The 19,670-nt window shown below is 35.5% G+C and overlaps 1 protein-coding gene across 1 annotated transcript in view; it reads left to right on the plus strand.

The window, feature by feature from the left end:
* LOC141387465 (cytochrome P450 4e2-like) overlaps positions 1-9,123 on the plus strand; it is a 32,016-nt gene extending 22,893 nt beyond the window's left edge. The window contains exons 6-8 of the mRNA XM_073957201.1: positions 8,031-8,207; positions 8,268-8,508; positions 8,573-9,123. Of these exons, the coding sequence (XP_073813302.1) occupies positions 8,031-8,207; positions 8,268-8,508; positions 8,573-8,982 (828 nt within the window). The 3' untranslated portion in view covers positions 8,983-9,123. The remainder of the gene's footprint in view (positions 1-8,030; positions 8,208-8,267; positions 8,509-8,572) is intronic.
* Positions 9,124-19,670: the final 10,547 nt, after the last annotated feature.

The raw sequence follows: 19,670 nt of genomic DNA on the forward strand, positions 1-19,670 counted from the left end.
CGCTTCTTTATTTCTTTGGTGGCTGCCAAAAGTCTTTAAAAAATCCACTCTTCTTTATTCCTTTGGTGGCTGCCAAAAGTCTTTAAAAAATCCACGCTTCTTTATTTCTTTGGTGGCTGCCAAAAGTCTTTAAAAAATCCACACTTCTTTATCTCTTTGGTGGCTGCCAAAAGTCTTTAAAAAATCCACACTTCTTTATTTCATTTGTGGCTGCCAAAAGTCTTTAAAAAAACCACACTTCTTTATTTCTTTGGTGGCTGCCAAAAGTCTTTAAAAAATCCACGCTTCTTTATTTCTTTGGTGGCTGCCAAAAGTCTTTAAAAATCCACACTTCTTTATTTCTTTGGTAGCTGCCTAAAGTCTTTAAAAAATCCACGCTTCTTTATCTCTTTGGTAGCTGCCAAAAGTTTTTAAAATCCACGGTTCTTTATCTCTTTGGTAGCTGCCAAACGTCTTTAAAAAATCCTCCTGAAAGTCTTTAAAATCCACGCTTCTTTATCTCTTTGGTAGCTGCCAAACGTCTTTAAAAAATCCACGCTTCTTTATCTCTTTGGTAGCTGCCAAACGTCTTTAAAAAATCCACGCTTCTTTATCTCTTTGGTAGCTGCCAAACGTCTTTAAAAAATCCACGCTTCTTTATCTCTTTGGTAGCTGGCAAAAGTCTTTAAAAAATCCACGCTTCTTTATCTCTTTGGTAGCTGGCAAAAGTCTTTAAAAAAATCCACGCTTCTTTATCTCTTTGGTAGCTGGCAAAAGTCTTTAAAAAATCCACGCTTCTTTATCTCTATGGTAGCTGGCAAAAGTCTTTAAAAAATCCACGCTTCTTTATCTCTTTGGTAGCTGGCAAAAGTCTTTAAAAAATCCACGCTTCTTTATCTCTTTGGTAGCTGCCAAAAGTCTTTAAAAAATCCACGCTTCTTCATCTATTTGGTAGCTGACAAAAGTCTTTAAAAAATCCACGCTTCTTTATTTCTTTGGTGGCTGCCAAAAGTCTTTAAAAAATCCACGCTTCTTTATCTCTTTGGTAGCTGGCAAAAGTCTTTAAAAAATCCACGCTTCTTTATTTCTTTGGTGGCTGCCAAAACTCTTTAAAAAATCCACGCTTCTATATCACTTTGGTAGCTGCCAAAAGTCTTTAAAAATCCACGCTTCTTCATCTATTTGATAGCTGCAAAAACTCTTTAAAAAATCCACGCTTCTGCATCTATTTGGTAGCTGCCAAAACTCTTTAAAAATCCACTCTTCTTTATCTCTTTGGTAGCTGCCAAAAATCTTTAAAAAATCCACGCTTCTTTATCTCTTTGGTAGCTGGCAAAAGTCTTTAAAAAATCCACGCTTCTTTATCTCTTTGGTAGCTGGCAAAAGTCTTTAAAAAATCCACGCTTCTTTATCTCTTTGGTAGCTGGCAAAAGTCTTTAAAAAATCCACGCTTCTTATCTCTTTGGTAGCTGGCAAAAGTCTTTAAAAAATCCACGCTTCTTTATCTCTTTGGTAGCTGGCAAAGTCTTTAAAAAATCCACGCTTCTTTATCTCTTTGGTAGCTGGCAAAAGTCTTTAAAAAATCCACGCTTCTTTATCTCTTTGGTAGCTGGCAAAAGTCTTTAAAAAATCCACGCTTCTTTATCTCTTTGGTAGCTGGCAAAAGTCTTTTAAAAAATCCACGCTTCTTTATCTCTTTGGTAGCTGGCAAAAGTCTTTAAAAAATCCACGCTTCTTTATCTCTTTGGTAGCTGGCAAAAGTCTTTAAAAAATCCACGCTTCTTTATCTCTTTGGTAGCTGGCAAAAGTCTTTAAAAAATCCACGCTTCTTTATCTCTTTGGTAGCTGGCAAAAGTCTTTAAAAAATCCACGCTTCTTTATCTCTTTGGTAGCTGGCAAAAGTCTTTAAAAAATCCACGCTTCTTTATCTCTTTGGTAGCTGGCAAAAGTCTTTAAAAAATCCACGCTTCTTTATCTCTTTGGTAGCTGGCAAAAGTCTTTAAAAAATCCACGCTTCTTTATCTCTTTGGTAGCTGGCAAAAGTCTTTAAAAAATCCACGCTTCTTTATCTCTTGGTAGCTGGCAAAAGTCTTTAAAAAATCCACGCTTCTTTATTCTCTTTGGTAGCTGGCAAAAGTCTTTAAAAAATCCACGCTTCTTTATCTCTTTGGTAGCTGGCAAAAGTCTTTAAAAAATCCACGCTTCTTTATCTCTTTGGTATCTGGCAAAAGTCTTTAAAAATCCACGCTTCTTTATCCCTTGGTAGCTGGCAAAAGTCTTTAAAAAATCCACGCTTCTTTAATCTCTTTGGTAGCTGGCAAAAGTCTTTAAAAAATCCACGCTTCTTTATCTCTTTGGTAGCTGGCAAAAGTCTTTAAAAAATCCACGCTTCTTTATCTCTTTGATAGCTGGCAAAAGTCTTTAAAAAATCCACGCTTCTTTATCTCTATGGTAGCTGGCAAAAGTCTTTAAAAAATCCACGCTTCTTTATCTCTTTGGTAGCTGGCAAAAGTCTTTAAAAAATCCACGCTTCTTTATCTCTTTGGTAGCTGGCAAAAGTCTTTAAAAAATCCACGCTTCTTTATCTCTATGGTGGCTGCCAGAAGTCTTTAAAAAATCCACGCTTCTTTATTTCTTTGGTGGCTGCCAAAAGTCTTTAAAAAATCCACGCTTCTTTATTTCTTTGGTGGCTGCCAAAACTCTTTAAAAAATCCACGCTTCTATATCACTTTGGTAGCTGCCAAAAGTCTTTAAAAATCCACGCTTCTTCATCTATTTGATAGCTGCCAAAACTCTTTAAAAATCCACGCTTCTGCATCTATTTGGTAGCTGCCAAAACTCTTTAAAAAATCCACGCTTCTTTATCTCTTTGGTAGCTGCAAAAAGTCTTTAAAAAATCCACGCTTCTTTATCTCTTTGGTAGCTGCCAAACCTCTTTAAAAAATCCACGCTTCTTTATCTCTTTGGTAGCTGCCAAACCTCTTTAAAAAATCCACGCTTCTTTATCTATATGGTAGCTGCCAAAAGTCTTTAAAAAAATACGCTTCTTCACATCTTTGGTAGCTGCCAAAAGTCTTTAAAAAAATACGCTTCTTCACATCTTTGGTAGCTGCCAAAAGTCTTTAAAAATCCACGCTTCTTTATCTCTTTGGTAGCTGCCAAAACTCTTTAAAAATCCACGCTTCTTCATCTATTTGGTAGCTGCCAAAACTCTTTAAAAAATCCACGCTTCTTTACCTCTATGGTATCTGCCAAAAGTCTTTAAAAAATCCACGGTTCTTTATTTCTTGGTAGCTGCCAAAACTCTTTAAAAAATCCACGCTTCTTTATCTCTTTTGTAGCTGCTAAAACTCTTTAAAAAATCCACGCTTCTTTACCTCTATGGTATCTGCCAAAAGTCTTTAAAAAATCCACGGTTCTTTATTTCTTTGGTAGCTGCCAAAACTCTTTAAAAAATCCACGCTTCTTTATCTCTTTTGTAGCTGCTAAAACTCTTTAAAAATCCAGGATTCTTTATCTCCTTGGTAGCTGCCAAAACTCTCTAAAAATCCACGCTTCTTTATCTCTTTGGTAGCTGCCAAAACTCTCTAAAAATCCACGCTTCTTTATCTCTTTGGTAACTGGCAAAAGTCTTTAAAAAATCCACGCTTCTTTATCTCTTTGGTAGCTGGCAAAAGTCTTTAAAAAATCCACGCTTCTTTATCTCTTTGGTAGCTGGCAAAAGTCTTTAAAAAATCCACGCTTCTTTATCTCTTTGGTAGCTGGCAAAAGTCTTTAAAAAATCCACGCTTCTTTATCTCTTTGGTAGCTGGCAAAAGTCTTTAAAAAATCCACGCTTCTTTATCTCTTTGGTAGCTGGCAAAAGTCTTTAAAAAATCCACGCTTCTTTATCTCTTTTGGTAGCTGGCAAAAGTCTTTAAAAAATCCACGCTTCTTTATCTCTTTGGTAGCTGGCAAAAGTCTTTAAAAAATCCACGCTTCTTTATCTCTTTGGTAGCTGGCAAAAGTCTTTAAAAAATCCACGCTTCTTTATCTCTTTGGTAGCTGGCAAAAGTCTTTAAAAAATCCACGCTTCTTTATCTCTTTGGTAGCTGGCAAAAGTCTTTAAAAAATCCCACGCTTCTTTATCTCTTTGGTAGCTGGCAAAAGTCTTTAAAAAATCCACGCTTCTTTATCTCTTTGGTAGCTGGCAAAAGTCTTTAAAAAATCCACGCTTCTTTATCTCTTTGGTAGCTGGCAAAAGTCTTTAAAAAATCCACGCTTCTTTATCTCTTTGGTAGCTGGCAAAAGTCTTTAAAAAATCCACGCTTCTTTATCTCTTTGGTAGCTGGCAAAAGTCTTTTAAAAAATCCACGCTTCTTTATCTCTTTGGTAGCTGGCAAAAGTCTTTAAAAAATCACGCTTCTTTATCTCTTTGTTAGCTGGCAAAAGTCTTTAAAAATCCACGCTTCTTTATCTCTTTGGTAGCTGGCAAAAGTCTTTAAAAAATCCACGCTTCTTTATCTCTTTGTTAGCTGGCAAAAGTCTTTAAAAAATCCACGCTTCTTTATCTCTTTGGTAGCTGGCAAAAGTCTTTAAAAAATCCACGCTTCTTTATCTCTTTGGTAGCTGGCAAAAGTCTTTAAAAAATCCACGCTTCTTTATCTCTTTGGTAGCTGGCAAAAGTCTTTAAAAAATCCACGCTTCTTTATCTCTTTGGTAGCTGGCAAAAGTCTTTAAAAAAATCCACGCTTCTTTATCTCTTTGGTAGCTGGCAAAAGTCTTTAAAAAATCCACGCTTCTTTATCTCTTTGGTAGCTGGCAAAAGTCTTTAAAAAATCCACGCTTCTTTATCTCTTTGGTAGCTGGCAAAAGTCTTTAAAAATCCACGCTTCTTTATCTCTTTGGTAGCTGGCAAAAGTCTTTAAAAAATCCACGCTTCTTTATCTCTTTGGTAGCTGGCAAAAGTCTTTTAAAAAATCCACGCTTCTTTATCTCTATGGTAGCTGGCAAAAGTCTTTAAAAATCCACGCTTCTTTATATCTTTGGTAGCTGGCAAAAGTCTTTAAAAATCCCACGCTTCTTTATATCTTTGGTAGCTGGCAAAAGTCTTTAAAAAATCCACGCTTCTTTATCTCTTTGGTAGCTGGCAAAAGTCTTTAAAAAATCCACGCTTCTTTATCTCTTTGGTGGCTGCCAAAAGTCTTTAAAAAATCCACGCTTCTTTATCTCTTTGGTAGCTGCCAAAAGTCTTTAAAAAATCCACGCTTCTTTATTTCTTTGGTGGCTGCCAAAAGTCATTAAAAAATCCACGCTTCTTTATTTCTTTCGTGGCTGCCAAAAGTCTTTAAAAAATCCACGCTTCTTTATCTCTTTGGTAGCTGCCAAAAGTCTTTAAAAAATCCACGCTTCTTTATCTTTTTGGTAGCTGCCAAAAGTCTTTAAAAAATCCACGCTTCTTTATCTTTTTGGTAGCTGCCAAAAGTCTTTAAAAAATCCACGCTTCTTTATCTTTTTGGTAGCTGCCAAAAGTCTTTAAAAAATCCACGCTTCTTTATCTTTTTGGTAGCTGCCAAAAGTCTTTAAAAAATCCACGCTTCTTTATCTTTTTGGTAGCTGCCAAAAGTCTTTAAAAAATCCACGCTTCTTTATCTCTTTGGTAGCTGGCAAAAGTCTTTAAAAAATCCACGCTTCTTTATGTCTTTGGTAGCTGGCAAAAGTCTTTAAAAAATCCACGCTTCTTTATCTCTTTGGTAGCTGGCAAAAGTCTTTAAAAAATCCACGCTTCTTTATCTCTTTGGTAGCTGGCAAAAGTCTTTAAAAAATCCACGCTTCTTTATCTCTTTGGTAGCTGCCAAAAGTCTTTAAAAAATCCACGCTTCTTTATTTCTTTGGTGGCTGCCAAAAGTCATTAAAAAATCCACGCTTCTTTATTTCTTTGGTGGCTGCCAAAAGTCTTTAAAAAATCCACGCTTCTTTATCTCTTTGGTAGCTGCCAAAAGTCTTTGAAAAAATCCACGCTTCTTTTATATTTTGGTAGCTGCCAAAAGTCTTTAAAAAATCCACGCTTCTTTATATTTTTGGTAGCTGCCAAAAGTCTTTAAAAAATCCACGCTTCTTTATCTTTTTGGTAGCTGCCAAAAGTCTTTAAAAAAATCCACGCTTCTTTATCTTTTTGGTAGCTGCCAAAAGTCTTTAAAAAATCCACGCTTCTTTTATCTTTTTGGTAGCTGCCAAAAGTCTTTAAAAAAATCCACGCTTCTTTATCTCTTTGGTAGCTGGCAAAAGTCTTTAAAAAATCCACGCTTCTTTATGTCTTTGGTAGCTGGCAAAAGTCTTTAAAAAATCCACGATTCTTTATCTCTTTGGTAGCTGGCAAAAGTCTTTAAAAAATCCACGCTTCTTTATCTCTTTGGTAGCTGGCAAAAGTCTTTAAAAAATCCACGCTTCATTATCTCTTTGGTAGCTGGCAAAAGTCTTTAAAAAATCCACGCTTCTTTATCTCTTTGGTAGCTGGCAAAAGTCTTTAAAAATCCACGCATCTTTATCTCTTTGGTAGCTGCCAAAAGTCTTTAAAAAATCCACGCTTCTTTATCTCTTTGGCAGCTGCCAAAAGTCTTTAAAAAATCCAAGCTTCTTTATCTCTTTGGTAGCTGCCAAAAGTCTTTAAAGAATCCACGCTTCTTTATCTCTTTGGTGGCTGCCAAAAGTCTATAAAAAATCCACGCTTCTTTATCTCTTTGGTAGCTGCCAAAAGTCTTTAAAAAATCCACGCTTCTTTATCTCTTTGGTAGCTGCCAAAAGTCTTTAAAAAATCCACGCTTCTTTATCTCTTTGGTAGCTGCCAAAAGTCTTTAAAAAATCCACGCTTCTTTATCTCTTTGGTAGCTGCCAAAAGTCTTTAAAAAATCCACGCTTCTTTATCTCTTTGATAGCTGCCAAAAGTCTTTAAAAAATCCACGCTTCTTTATCTCTTTGGTAGCTGCCAAAAGTCTTTAAAAAATCCACGCTTCTTTATCTCTTTTGGTAGCTGCCAAAAGTCTTTAAAAAAATCCACGCTTCTTTATCTCTTTGGTAGCTGCCAAAAGTCTTTAAAAAATCCACGCTTCTTTATCTCTTCGGTAGCTGCCAAAAGTCTTTAAAAAATCCACGCTTCTTTATCTCTTTGGTAGCTGCCAAAAGTCTTTAAAAAATCCACGCTTCTTTATCTCTTTGGTAGCTGCCAAAAGTCTTTAAAAAATCCACGCTTCTTTATCTCTTTGGTAGCTGCCAAAAGTCTTTAAAAAATCCACGCTTCTTTATCGCTTTGGTAGCTGCCAAAAGTCTTTAAAAAATCCACGCTTCTTTATCTCTTTGGCAGCTGCCAAAAGTCCATAAAAAATCCACGCTTCTTTATCTCTTTGGCAGCTGCCAAAAGCCTTTAAAAAATCCACGCTTCTTTATCTCTTTGATAGCTAGCCAAAGTTTTTAAAAATCCACGCTTCTTTATCTCTTTGGTAGCTGCCAAAAGTCTTTAAAAAATCCACGCTTCTTTATCTCTTTGGCAGCTGTCAAAAGTCTTTAAAAAATCCCACGCTTCTTTATCTCTTTGGTAGCTGCCAAAAGTCTTTAAAAAATCCTCGCTTATTTACCTCTTTTGTAGCTGCCAAAACTTTTTAAAAAATCCATGCTTCTTTATCTCTTTGGTACCTGCCAAAAGTCTTTAAGAATCCACTCTTCTTTATCTCTTTGGTAGCTGCCAAAGTCTTTAAAAAATCCACGCTTCTTTATCTCTTTGGTAGCTGCCAAAAATCTTTAAAAAAATCCACGCTACTTTATCCCTTTGGTAGTCTTTAAAAATCCACGCTTCTTTATCTCTTTGATAGCTAGCCAAAGTTTTTAAAAAATCCACGCTTCTTGATCACTCTGGTTGTTGCCAAAAGTCCACGCTTCTCCAACTCTTTGGTGGCCTCAAAAGTCTTTAAAAAACCACGTTTCAGCACGTTTTTGGTAGCTCTTAAACACCTTTAAAAAATTTCCCTTGTAGCCCTCCTTGTAGATCCTAACCTTCTTTAAAAATGTCTCTTTTCTAGGTCATTGGTGCTCAACTTCACAGGGAGTTGCAACAAAATCAGGCCAATAATATCGCTCAAGATGAATACAACAAACCCAAAAAAGCCTTCCTGGATACATTACTCTCAGCCACCGTGGACAATAGGCCCTTTACCAACCAGGAACTTTATGAAGAGGTATCCACTTTTATTTTTGCGGTAAGTAAGAAAACCTTCCACAAAATTACATATGAAATATTAAAATTATGTTCTCTTCAGGGTCATGATACCACATCCTCTGCCATATCCTTTGCCATCTATCTGCTCTCACGACACCTTGAGGTCCAAAAGAAAGTCTACGAAGAACAGCAACGCATTATGGGTGGTAATATGAAAAGCAGTGCAACATTCCAAGAAATTGCCGATATGAAATATTTAGATACGGTACTAAAGGAAACCTTGAGGCTTTATCCCAGTGTACCCGTGGTGGGTAGACACACCGACAAGGAATATAATATGAGTAAGGCCACGCTTTTCAAAACCCCTAAAAAGAAAAACAAATTATATACATTATTTTTTTCTAGATGGCAAACTAATACCCGAGGATACATCTCTGAATATTTTCATCATGTCTTTGGGTTATAATGACAAAATCTTCCCCGATCCATATCGCTTCGATCCGGACAGATTTGCTAACGGCATAGAGGCCCATAAACCATTTGATATGGTACCATTTAGTGCTGGTCAACGTAATTGTATTGGTCAAAAATTTGCTTTGTTGGAGATAAAAACAGCAGTTTCAAAAATTGTAAGGAATTTTGAGATATTACCACCTTTGGATGAATTGGCCTCCCAAGATGGTTATGTTAGTAATTTCTTTGGTCCTCTGAGGCATACAAAACCACCGCTGCATAAATATGAACCCATATTGCAAACGAAAATTACTTTGAAATCAGAAAATGGTATTCCGATACGAATGAGAGAAAGAAAGTAACAAAAGCGGAAGTCAAAATTTATTTGTATTTAAATAAAACACAAAATGTAAATAAATCGCGAAATTTTATTTCTAAATGAAATATTGGAAATATTTTAAAGAAAAAAATCTTCAAACCAAATAAATGTTCGATAACGATGATCTATCTGTCTGTTAATAAATTATCCATGTACATTAACATTTTTAAAATTAAATGTTAATATTACAATTTCAATCATCCTAAAAGTATGCTACATTTATGTCATTAAATTAAAGTAAATAGTAGACACAGGACGATTCAAAAAAAATCGTAATAAATAAAATTTATATCTGCAAAATATGACCAAAAAAACAAAATACCAAACAGATGAAGATGCGTGGATATTTTTTAAGGTCTGTTGGCAGCTACCAAAGAGATGAAGAAGCGTGGATGTTTTTAAAGACTTTTGGCAGCTTCCAAAGAGTTAAGGAAGCGTGGATTTTTAAAAGACTTTTGGCAGCTACCAAAGAGTTAAGGAAGCGTGTATTTTTTAAGACTTTTGGCAGCTACCAAAGAGTTAAGGAAGAGTTTATTTTTTAAAGACTACCAAAGAGATAAAAAAGGTTGGTTTTTAAAGACTTTTGGCAGCTACCAAAGAGATAAAGAAGCGTGGATTTTTTAAAGACTTTTGGCAGCTACCAAAGAGAAAAATAAGCGTGGATTTTTTAAAGACTTTTGGCAGCTACCAAAGAGTTGTGGAAGCGTGGATTTTTTAAGGAATTTTGGCAGCTACCAAAGAGTTGAGGAAGCGTGGATTTTTTAAAGACTTTTGGCAGCTACCAAAGAGATAAAGAAGCGTGGATTTTTTAAAGACTTTTGGCAGCTACCAAAGAGATAAAGAAGCGTGGATTTTTTAAAGACTTTTGGCAGCTACCAAAGAGATAAAGAAGCGTGGATTTTTTAAAGACTTTTGGCAGCTACCAAAGAGTTGTGGAAGCGTGGATTTTTTAAGGAATTTTGGCAGCTACCAAAGAGTTGAGGAAGCGTGGATTTTTTAAAGACTTTTGGCAGCTACCAAAGGGTTGAGGAAGCGTGGATTTTTAAAGACTTTTAGGGGCCACCAAAGGGATAAAGAAGCGTGGATTTTTTAAAGACTTTTGGCAGCTACCAAAGGGTTGAGGAAGCGTGGATTTTTAAAGACTTTTAGGGGCCACCAAAGGGATAAAGAAGCGTGGATTTTTTAAAGACTTTTGGCAGCTACCAAAGGGTTGAGGAAGCGTGGATTTTTAAAGACTTTTAGGGCCACCAAAGGGATAAAGAAGCGTGGATTTTTAAAGACTTTTGGCAGCTACCAAAGGGTTGAGGAAGCGTGGATTTTTAAAGACTTTTAGGGGCCACCAAAGGGATAAAGAAGCGTGGATTTTTTAAAGACTTTTGGCAGCTACCAAAGGTTTGAGGAAGCGTGGATTTTTTAAAGACTTTTGGCAGCTACCAAAGGGTTGAGGAAGCGTGGATTTTTTAAAGACTTTTGGCAGCTACCACAATGTTGAGGAAGCGTGGATTTTTTAAAGACTTTTGGCAGCTACCAAAAATATAAAGAAGCGTGGATTTTTAAAGACTTTTGGCAGCTACCAAAAATATAAAGAAGCGTGGATTTTTTAAAGACTTTTGGCAGCTACCAAAAATATAAAGAAGCGTGGATTTTTTAAAGACTTTTGGCAGCTACCAAAAATATAAAGAAGCGTGGATTTTTAAAGACTTTTGGCAGCTACCAAAAATATAAAGAAGCGTGGATTTTTTAAAGACTTTTGGCAGCTACCAAAAATATAAAGAAGCGTGGATTTTTTAAAGACTTTTGGCAGCTACCAAAAATATAAAGAAGCGTGGATTTTTTAAAGACTTTTGGCAGCTACCAAAAATATAAAGAAGCGTGGATTTTTTAAAGACTTTTGGCAGCTACCAAAAATATAAAGAAGCGTGGATTTTTTAAAGACTTTTGGCAGCTACCAAAAATATAAAGAAGCGTGGATTTTTTAAAGACTTTTGGCAGCTACCAAAAATATAAAGAAGCGTGGATTTTTTAAAGACTTTTGGCAGCTACCAAAAATATAAAGAAGCGTGGATTTTTTAAAGACTTTTGGCAGCTACCAAAAATATAAAGAAGCGTGGATTTTTTAAAGACTTTTGGCAGCTACCAAAAATATAAAGAAGCGTGGATTTTTTAAAGACTTTTGGCAGCTACCAAAAATATAAAGAAGCGTGGATTTTTTAAAGACTTTTGGCAGCTACCAAAGAGTTGTGGAAGCGTGGATTTTTTAAAGACTTTTGGCAGCTACCAAAAATATAAAGAAGCGTGGATTTTGTAAAGACTTTTGGCAGCTACCAAAAATTTAAAGAAGCGTGGATTTTTTAAAGACTTTTGGCAGCTACCAAAAATATAAAGAAGCGTGGATTTTTTAAAGACTTTTGGCAGCTACCAAAAATATAAAGAAGCGTGGATTTTTTAAAGACTTTTGGCAGCTACCAAAAATATAAAGAAGCGTGGATTTTTTAAAGACTTTTGGCAGCTACCAAAAATATAAAGAAGCGTGGATTTTTTAAAGACTTTTGGCAGCTACCAAAAATATAAAGAAGCGTGGATTTTTTAAAGACTTTTGGCAGCTACCAAAAATATAAAGAAGCGTGGATTTTTTAAAGACTTTTGGCAGCTACCAAAAATATAAAGAAGCGTGGATTTTTTAAAGACTTTTGGCAGCTACCAAAAATATAAAGAAGCGTGGATTTTTTAAAGACTTTTGGCAGCTACCAAAAATATAAAGAAGCGTGGATTTTTTAAAGACTTTTGGCAGCTACCAAAAATATAAAGAAGCGTGGATTTTTTAAAGACTTTTGGCAGCTACCAAAAATATAAAGAAGCGTGGATTTTTTAAAGACTTTTGGCAGCTACCAAAAATATAAAGAAGCGTGGATTTTTTAAAGACTTTTGGCAGCTACCAAAAATATAAAGAAGCGTGGATTTTTTAAAGACTTTTGGCAGCTACCAAAAATATAAAGAAGCGTGGATTTTTAAAGACTTTTGGCAACTACCAAAAATATAAAGAAGCGTGGATTTTTTAAAGACTTTTGGCAGCTACCAAAAATATAAAGAAGCGTGGATTTTTTAAAGACTTTTGGCAGCTACCAAAAATATAAAGAAGCGTGGATTTTTTAAAGACTTTTGGCAGCTACCAAAAATATAAAGAAGCGTGGATTTTTTAAAGACTTTTGGCAGCTACCAAAAATATAAAGAAGCGTGGATTTTTTAAAGACTTTTGGCAGCTACCAAAAATATAAAGAAGCGTGGATTTTTTAAAGACTTTTGGCAGCTACCAAAAATATAAAGAAGCGTGGATTTTTTAAAGACTTTTGGCAGCTACCAAAAATATAAAGAAGCGTGGATTTTTTAAAGACTTTTGGCAGCTACCAAAAATATAAAGAAGCGTGGATTTTTTAAAGACTTTTGGCAGCTACCAAAAATATAAAGAAGCGTGGATTTTTTAAAGACTTTTGGCAGCTACCAAAAATATAAAGAAGCGTGGATTTTTTAAAGACTTTTGGCAGCTACCAAAAATATAAAGAAGCGTGGATTTTTTAAAGACTTTTGGCAGCTACCAAAAATATAAAGAAGCGTGGATTTTTTAAAGACTTTTGGCAGCTACCAAAAATATAAAGAAGCGTGGATTTTTTAAAGACTTTTGGCAGCTACCAAAAATATAAAGAAGCGTGGATTTTTTAAAGACTTTTGGCAGCTACCAAAAATATAAAGAAGCGTGGATTTTTTAAAGACTTTTGGCAGCTACCAAAAATATAAAGAAGCGTGGATGTTTTAAAGACTTTTGGCAGCTACCAAAAATATAAAGAAGCGTGGATTTTTTAAAGACTTTTGGCAGCTACCAAAAATATAAAGAAGCGTGGACTTTTTAAAGACTTTTGGCAGCTACCAAAAATATAAAGAAGCGTGGATTTTTTAAAGACTTTTGGCAGCTACCAAAAATATAAAGAAGCGTGGATTTTTTAAAGACTTTTGGCAGCTACCAAAAATATAAAGAAGCGTGGATTTTTTAAAGACTTTTGGCAGCTACCAAAAATATAAAGAAGCGTGGATTTTTTAAAGACTTTTGGCAGCTACCAAAAATATAAAGAAGCGTGGATTTTTTAAAGACTTTTGGCAGCTACCAAAAATATAAAGAAGCGTGGATTTTTTAAAGACTTTTGGCAGCTACCAAAAATATAAAGAAGCGTGGATTTTTTAAAGACTTTTGGCAGCTACCAAAAATATAAAGAAGCGTGGATTTTTTAAAGACTTTTGGCAGCTACCAAAAATATAAAGAAGCGTGGATTTTTTAAAGACTTTTGGCAGCTACCAAAAATATAAAGAAGCGTGGATTTTTTAAAGACTTTTGGCAGCTACCAAAAATATAAAGAAGCGTGGATTTTTTAAAGACTTTTGGCAGCTACCAAAAATATAAAGAAGCGTGGATTTTTTAAAGACTTTTGGCAGCTACCAAAAATATAAAGAAGCGTGGATTTTTTAAAGACTTTTGGCAGCTACCAAAAATATAAAGAAGCGTGGATTTTTTAAAGACTTTTGGCAGCTACCAAAAATATAAAGAAGCGTGGATTTTTTAAAGACTTTTGGCAGCTACCAAAAATATAAAGAAGCGTGGATTTTTTAAAGACTTTTGGCAGCTACCAAAAATATAAAGAAGCGTGGATTTTTTAAAGACTTTTGGCAGCTACCAAAAATATAAAGAAGCGTGGATTTTTTAAAGACTTTTGGCAGCTACCAAAAATATAAAGAAGCGTGGATTTTTTAAAGACTTTTGGCAGCTACCAAAAATATAAAGAAGCGTGGATTTTTTAAAGACTTTTGGCAGCTACCAAAAATATAAAGAAGCGTGGATTTTTTAAAGACTTTTGGCAGCTACCAAAAATATAAAGAAGAGTGGATTTTTTAAAGACTTTTGGCAGCTACCAAAAATATAAAGAAGCGTGGATTTTTAAAGACATTTGACAGCTACCAAAGAGATGAAGAAGCGTGGATTTTTAAAGACTTTTGACAGCTACCAAAGAGATGAAGAAGCGTGGATTTTTAAAGACTTTTGACAGCTACCAAAGAGATGAAGAAGCGTGGATTTTTAAAGACTTTTGACAGCTACCAAAGAGATGAAGAAGCGTGGATTTTTAAAGACTTTTGACAGCTACCAAAGAGATGAAGAAGCGTGGATTTTTAAAGACTTTTGACAGCTACCAAAGAGATGAAGAAGCGTGGATTTTAAAGACTTTTGACAGCTACCAAAGAGATGAAGAAGCGTGGATTTTTAAAGACTTTTGACAGCTACCAAAGAGATGAAGAAGCGTGGATTTTTTAAAGACTTTTGACAGCTACCAAAGAGATGAAGAAGCGTGGATTTTTAAAGACTTTTGACAGCTACCAAAGAGATGAAGAAGCGTGGATTTTTAAAGACTTTTAACAGCTACCAAAGAGATGAAGAAGCGTGGATTTTTAAAGACTTTTGACAGCTACCAAAGAGATGAAGAAGCGTGGATTTTTAAAGACTTTTGACAGCTACCAAAGAGATGAAGAAGCGTGGATTTTTAAAGACTTTTGACAGCTACCAAAGAGATGAAGAAGCGTGGATTTTTAAAGACTTTTGACAGCTACCAAAGAGATGAAGAAGCGTGGATTTTTAAAGACTTTTGACAGCTACCAAAGAGATGAAGAAGCGTGGATTTTTAAAGACTTTTGACAGCTACCAAAGAGATGAAGAAGCGTGGATTTTTAAAGACTTTTGACAGCTACCAAAGAGATGAAGAAGCGTGGATTTTTAAAGACTTTTGACAGCTACCAAAGAGATGAAGAAGCGTGGATTTTTAAAGACTTTTGACAGCTACCAAAGAGATGAAGAAGCGTGGATTTTTAAAGACTTTTGACAGCTACCAAAGAGATGAAGAAGCGTGGATTTTTAAAGACTTTTGACAGCTACCAAAGAGATGAAGAAGCGTGGATTTTTAAAGACTTTTGACAGCTACCAAAGAGATGAAGAAGCGTGGATTTTTAAAGACTTTTGACAGCTACCAAAGAGATGAAGAAGCGTGGATTTTTAAAGACTTTTGACAGCTACCAAAGAGATGAAGAAGCGTGGATTTTTAAAGACTTTTGACAGCTACCAAAGAGATGAAGAAGCGTGGATTTTTAAAGACTTTTGACAGCTACCAAAGAGATGAAGAAGCGTGGATTTTTAAAGACTTTTGACAGCTACCAAAGAGATGAAGAAGCGTGGATTTTTAAAGACTTTTGACAGCTACCAAAGAGATGAAGAAGCGTGGATTTTTAAAGACTTTTGACAGCTACCAAAGAGATGAAGAAGCGTGGATTTTTAAAGACTTTTGACAGCTACCAAAGAGATGAAGAAGCGTGGATTTTTAAAGACTTTTGACAGCTACCAAAGAGATGAAGAAGCGTGGATTTTTAAAGACTTTTGACAGCTACCAAAGAGATGAAGAAGCGTGGATTTTTAAAGACTTTTGACAGCTACCAAAGAGATGAAGAAGCGTGGATTTTTAAAGACTTTTGACAGCTACCAAAGAGATGAAGAAGCGTGGATTTTTAAAGACTTTTGACAGCTACCAAAGAGATGAAGAAGCGTGGATTTTTAAAGACTTTTGACAGCTACCAAAGAGATGAAGAAGCGTGGATTTTTAAAGACTTTTGACAGCTACCAAAGAGATGAAGAAGCGTGGATTTTTAAAGACTTTTGACAGCTACCAAAGAGATGAAGAAGCGTGGATTTTTAAAGACTTTTGACAGCTACCAAAGAGATGAAGAAGCGTGGATTTTTAAAGACTTTTGACAGCTACCAAAGAGATGAAGAAGCGTGGATTTTTAAAGACTTTTGACAGCTACCAAAGAGATGAAGAAGCGTGGATTTTTAAAGACTTTTGACAGCTACCAAAGAGATGAAGAAGCGTGGATTTTTAAAGACTTTTGACAGCTACCAAAGAGATGAAGAAGCGTGGATTTTTAAAGACTTTTGACAGCTACCAAAGAGATGAAGAAGCGTGGATTTTTAAAGACTTTTGACAGCTACCAAAGAGATGAAGAAGCGTGGATTTTTAAAGACTTTTGACAGCTACCAAAGAGATGAAGAAGCGTGGATTTTTAAAGACTTTTGACAGCTACCAAAGAGATGAAGAAGCGTGGATTTTTAAAGACTTTTGACAGCTACCAAAGAGATGAAGAAGCGTGGATTTTTAAAGACTTTTGACAGCTACCAAAGAGATGAAGAAGCGTGGATTTTTAAAGACTTTTGACAGCTACCAAAGAGATGAAGAAGCGTGGATTTTTAAAGACTTTTGACAGCTACCAAAGAGATGAAGAAGCGTGGATTTTTAAAGACTTTTGACAGCTACCAAAGAGATGAAGAAGCGTGGATTTTTAAAGACTTTTGACAGCTACCAAAGAGATGAAGAAGCGTGGATTTTTAAAGACTTTTGGCAGCTACCAAAGAGATGAAGAAGCGTGGATTTTTAAAGACTTTTGACAGCTACCAAAGAGATGAAGAAGCGTGGATTTTTAAAGACTTTTGACAGCTACCAAAGAGATGAAGAAGCCTGGATTTTTAAAGACTTTTGACAGCTACCAAAGAGATGAAGAAGCCTGGATTTTTAAAGACTTTTGACAGCTACCAAAGAGATGAAGAAGCGTGGATTTTTAAAGACTTTTGACAGCTACCAAAGAGATGAAGAAGCGTGGATTTTTAAAGACTTTTGACAGCTACCAAAGAGATGAAGAAGCGTGGATTTTTAAAGACTTTTGACAGCTACCAAAGAGATGAAGAAGCGTGGATTTTTAAAGACTTTTGACAGCTACCAAAGAGATGAAGAAGCGTGGATTTTTAAAGACTTTTGACAGCTACCAAAGAGATGAAGAACCGTGGATTTTTAAAGACTTTTGACAGCTACCAAAGAGATGAAGAACCGTGGATTTTTAAAGACTTTTGACAGCTACCAAAGAGATGAAGAAGCGTGGATTTTTAAAGACTTTTGACAGCTACCAAAGAGATGAAGAAGCGTGGATTTTTAAAGACTTTTGACAGCTACCAAAGAGATGAAGAAGCGTGGATTTTTAAAGACTTTTGACAGCTACCAAAGAGATGAAGAAGCGTGGATTTTTAAAGACTTTTGACAGCTACCAAAGAGATGAAGAAGCGTGGATTTTTAAAGACTTTTGACAGCTACCAAAGAGATGAAGAAGCGTGGATTTTTAAAGACTTTTGACAGCTACCAAAGAGATGAAGAAGCGTGGATTTTTAAAGACTTTTGACAGCTACCAAAGAGATGAAGAAGCGTGGATTTTTAAAGACTTTTGACAGCTACCAAAGAGATGAAGAAGCGTGGATTTTTAAAGACTTTTGACAGCTACCAAAGAGATGAAGAAGCGTGGATTTTTAAAGACTTTTGACAGCTACCAAAGAGATGAAGAAGCGTGGATTTTTAAAGACTTTTGACAGCTACCAAAGAGATGAAGAAGCGTGGATTTTTAAAGACTTTTGACAGCTACCAAAGAGATGAAGAAGCGTGGATTTTTAAAGACTTTTGACAGCTACCAAAGGGATGAAGAAGCGTGGATTTTTAAAGACTTTTGACAGCTACCAAAGAGATGAAGAAGCGTGGATTTTTAAAGATTTTGACAGCTACCAAAGATATGAAAAGCGTGGATTTTTAAAGACTTTTGACAGCTACCAAAGAGATGAAGAAGCGTGGATTTTTAAAGACTTTTGACAGCTACCAAAGAGATGAAGAAGCGTGGATTTTTAAAGACTTTTGACAGCTACTAAAGAGATGAAGAAGCGTGGATTTTTAAAGACTTTTGAGGAGCTACCAAAGAGTTGAAGAAGCGTGGATTTTTTAAAGACTTTTGACAGCTACCAAAGAGTTGAAGAAGCGTGGATTTTTAAAGACTTTTGACAGCTACCAAAGAGATGAAGAAGCGTGGATTTTTTAAAGACTTTTGAGGAGCTACCAAAGAGTTGTGGAAGCGTGGATTTTTAAAGACTTTTGACAGCTACAAAAGAGTTGTGGAAGCGTGGATTTTTTAAAGACTTTTGACAGCTACAAAAAAGTTGTGGAAGCGTGGATTTTTTAAAGACTTTTGACAGCTACAAAAGAGTTGTGGAAGCGTGGATTTTTTAAAGACTTTTGACAGCTACAAAAGAGTTGTGGAAGCGTGGATTTTTTAAAGACTTTTGACAGCTACAAAAGAGTTGTGGAAGCGTGGATTTTTTAAAGACTTTTGACAGCTACAAAAGAGTTGTGGAAGCGTGGATTTTTTAAAGACTTTTGACAGCTACAAAAGAGTTGTGGAAGCGTGGATTTTTTAAAGACTTTTGACAGCTACAAAAGAGTTGTGGAAGCGTGGATTTTTTAAAGACTTTTGACAGCTACAAAAGAGTTGTGGAAGCGTGGATTTTTTAAAGACTTTTGACAGCTACAAAAGAGTTGTGGAAGCGTGGATTTTTTAAAGACTTTTGACAGCTACAAAAGAGTTGTGGAAGCGTGGATTTTTTAAAGACTTTTGACAGCTACAAAAGAGTTGTGGAAGCGTGGATTTTTTAAAGACTTTTGACAGCTACAAAAGAGTTGTGGAAGCGTGGATTTTTTAAAGACTTTTGACAGCTACAAAAGAGTTGTGGAAGCGTGGATTTTTTAAAGACTTTTGACAGCTACAAAAGAGTTGTGGAAGCGTGGATTTTTTAAAGACTTTTGACAGCTACAAAAGAGTTGTGGAAGCGTGGATTTTTTAAAGACTTTTGACAGCTACAAAAGAGTTGTGGAAGCGTGGATTTTTTAAAGACTTTTGACAGCTACAAAAGAGTTGTGGAAGCGTGGATTTTTTAAAGACTTTTGACAGCTACAAAAGAGTTGTGGAAGCGTGGATTTTTTAAAGACTTTTGACAGCTACAAAAGAGTTGTGGAAGCGTGGATTTTTTAAAGACTTTTGACAGCTACAAAAGAGTTGTGGAAGCGTGGATTTTTTAAAGACTTTTGACAGCTACAAAAGAGTTGTGGAAGCGTGGATTTTTTAAAGACTTTTGACAGCTACAAAAGAGTTGTGGAAGCGTGGATTTTTTAAAGACTTTTGACAGCTACAAAAGAGTTGTGGAAGCGTGGATTTTTTAAAGACTTTTGACAGCTACAAAAGAGTTGTGGAAGCGTGGATTTTTTAAAGACTTTTGACAGCTACAAAAGAGTTGTGGAAGCGTGGATTTTTTAAAGACTTTTGACAGCTACAAAAGAGTTGTGGAAGCGTGGATTTTTTAAAGACTTTTGACAGCTACAAAAGAGTTGTGGAAGCGTGGATTATTTAAAGACTTTTGACAGCTACAAAAGAGTTGTGGAAGCGTGGATTTTTTAAAGACTTTTGACAGCTACAAAAGAGTTGTGGAAGCGTGGATTTTTTAAAGACTTTTGACAGCTACAAAAGAGTTGTGGAAGCGTGGATTTTTTAAAGACTTTTGACAGCTACAAAAGAGTTGTGGAAGCGTGGATTTTTTAAAGACTTTTGACAGCTACAAAAGAGTTGTGGAAGCGTGGATTTTTTAAAGACTTTTGACAGCTACAAAAGAGTTGTGGAAGCGTGGATTTTTTAAAGACTTTTGACAGCTACAAAAGAGTTGTGGAAGCGTGG

Source organism: Musca autumnalis, unplaced genomic scaffold (assembly GCF_047663935.1).
Source record: "Musca autumnalis isolate F117 unplaced genomic scaffold, ASM4766393v1 scaffold_5, whole genome shotgun sequence".
Taxonomy (NCBI): domain Eukaryota; kingdom Metazoa; phylum Arthropoda; class Insecta; order Diptera; family Muscidae; genus Musca; species Musca autumnalis.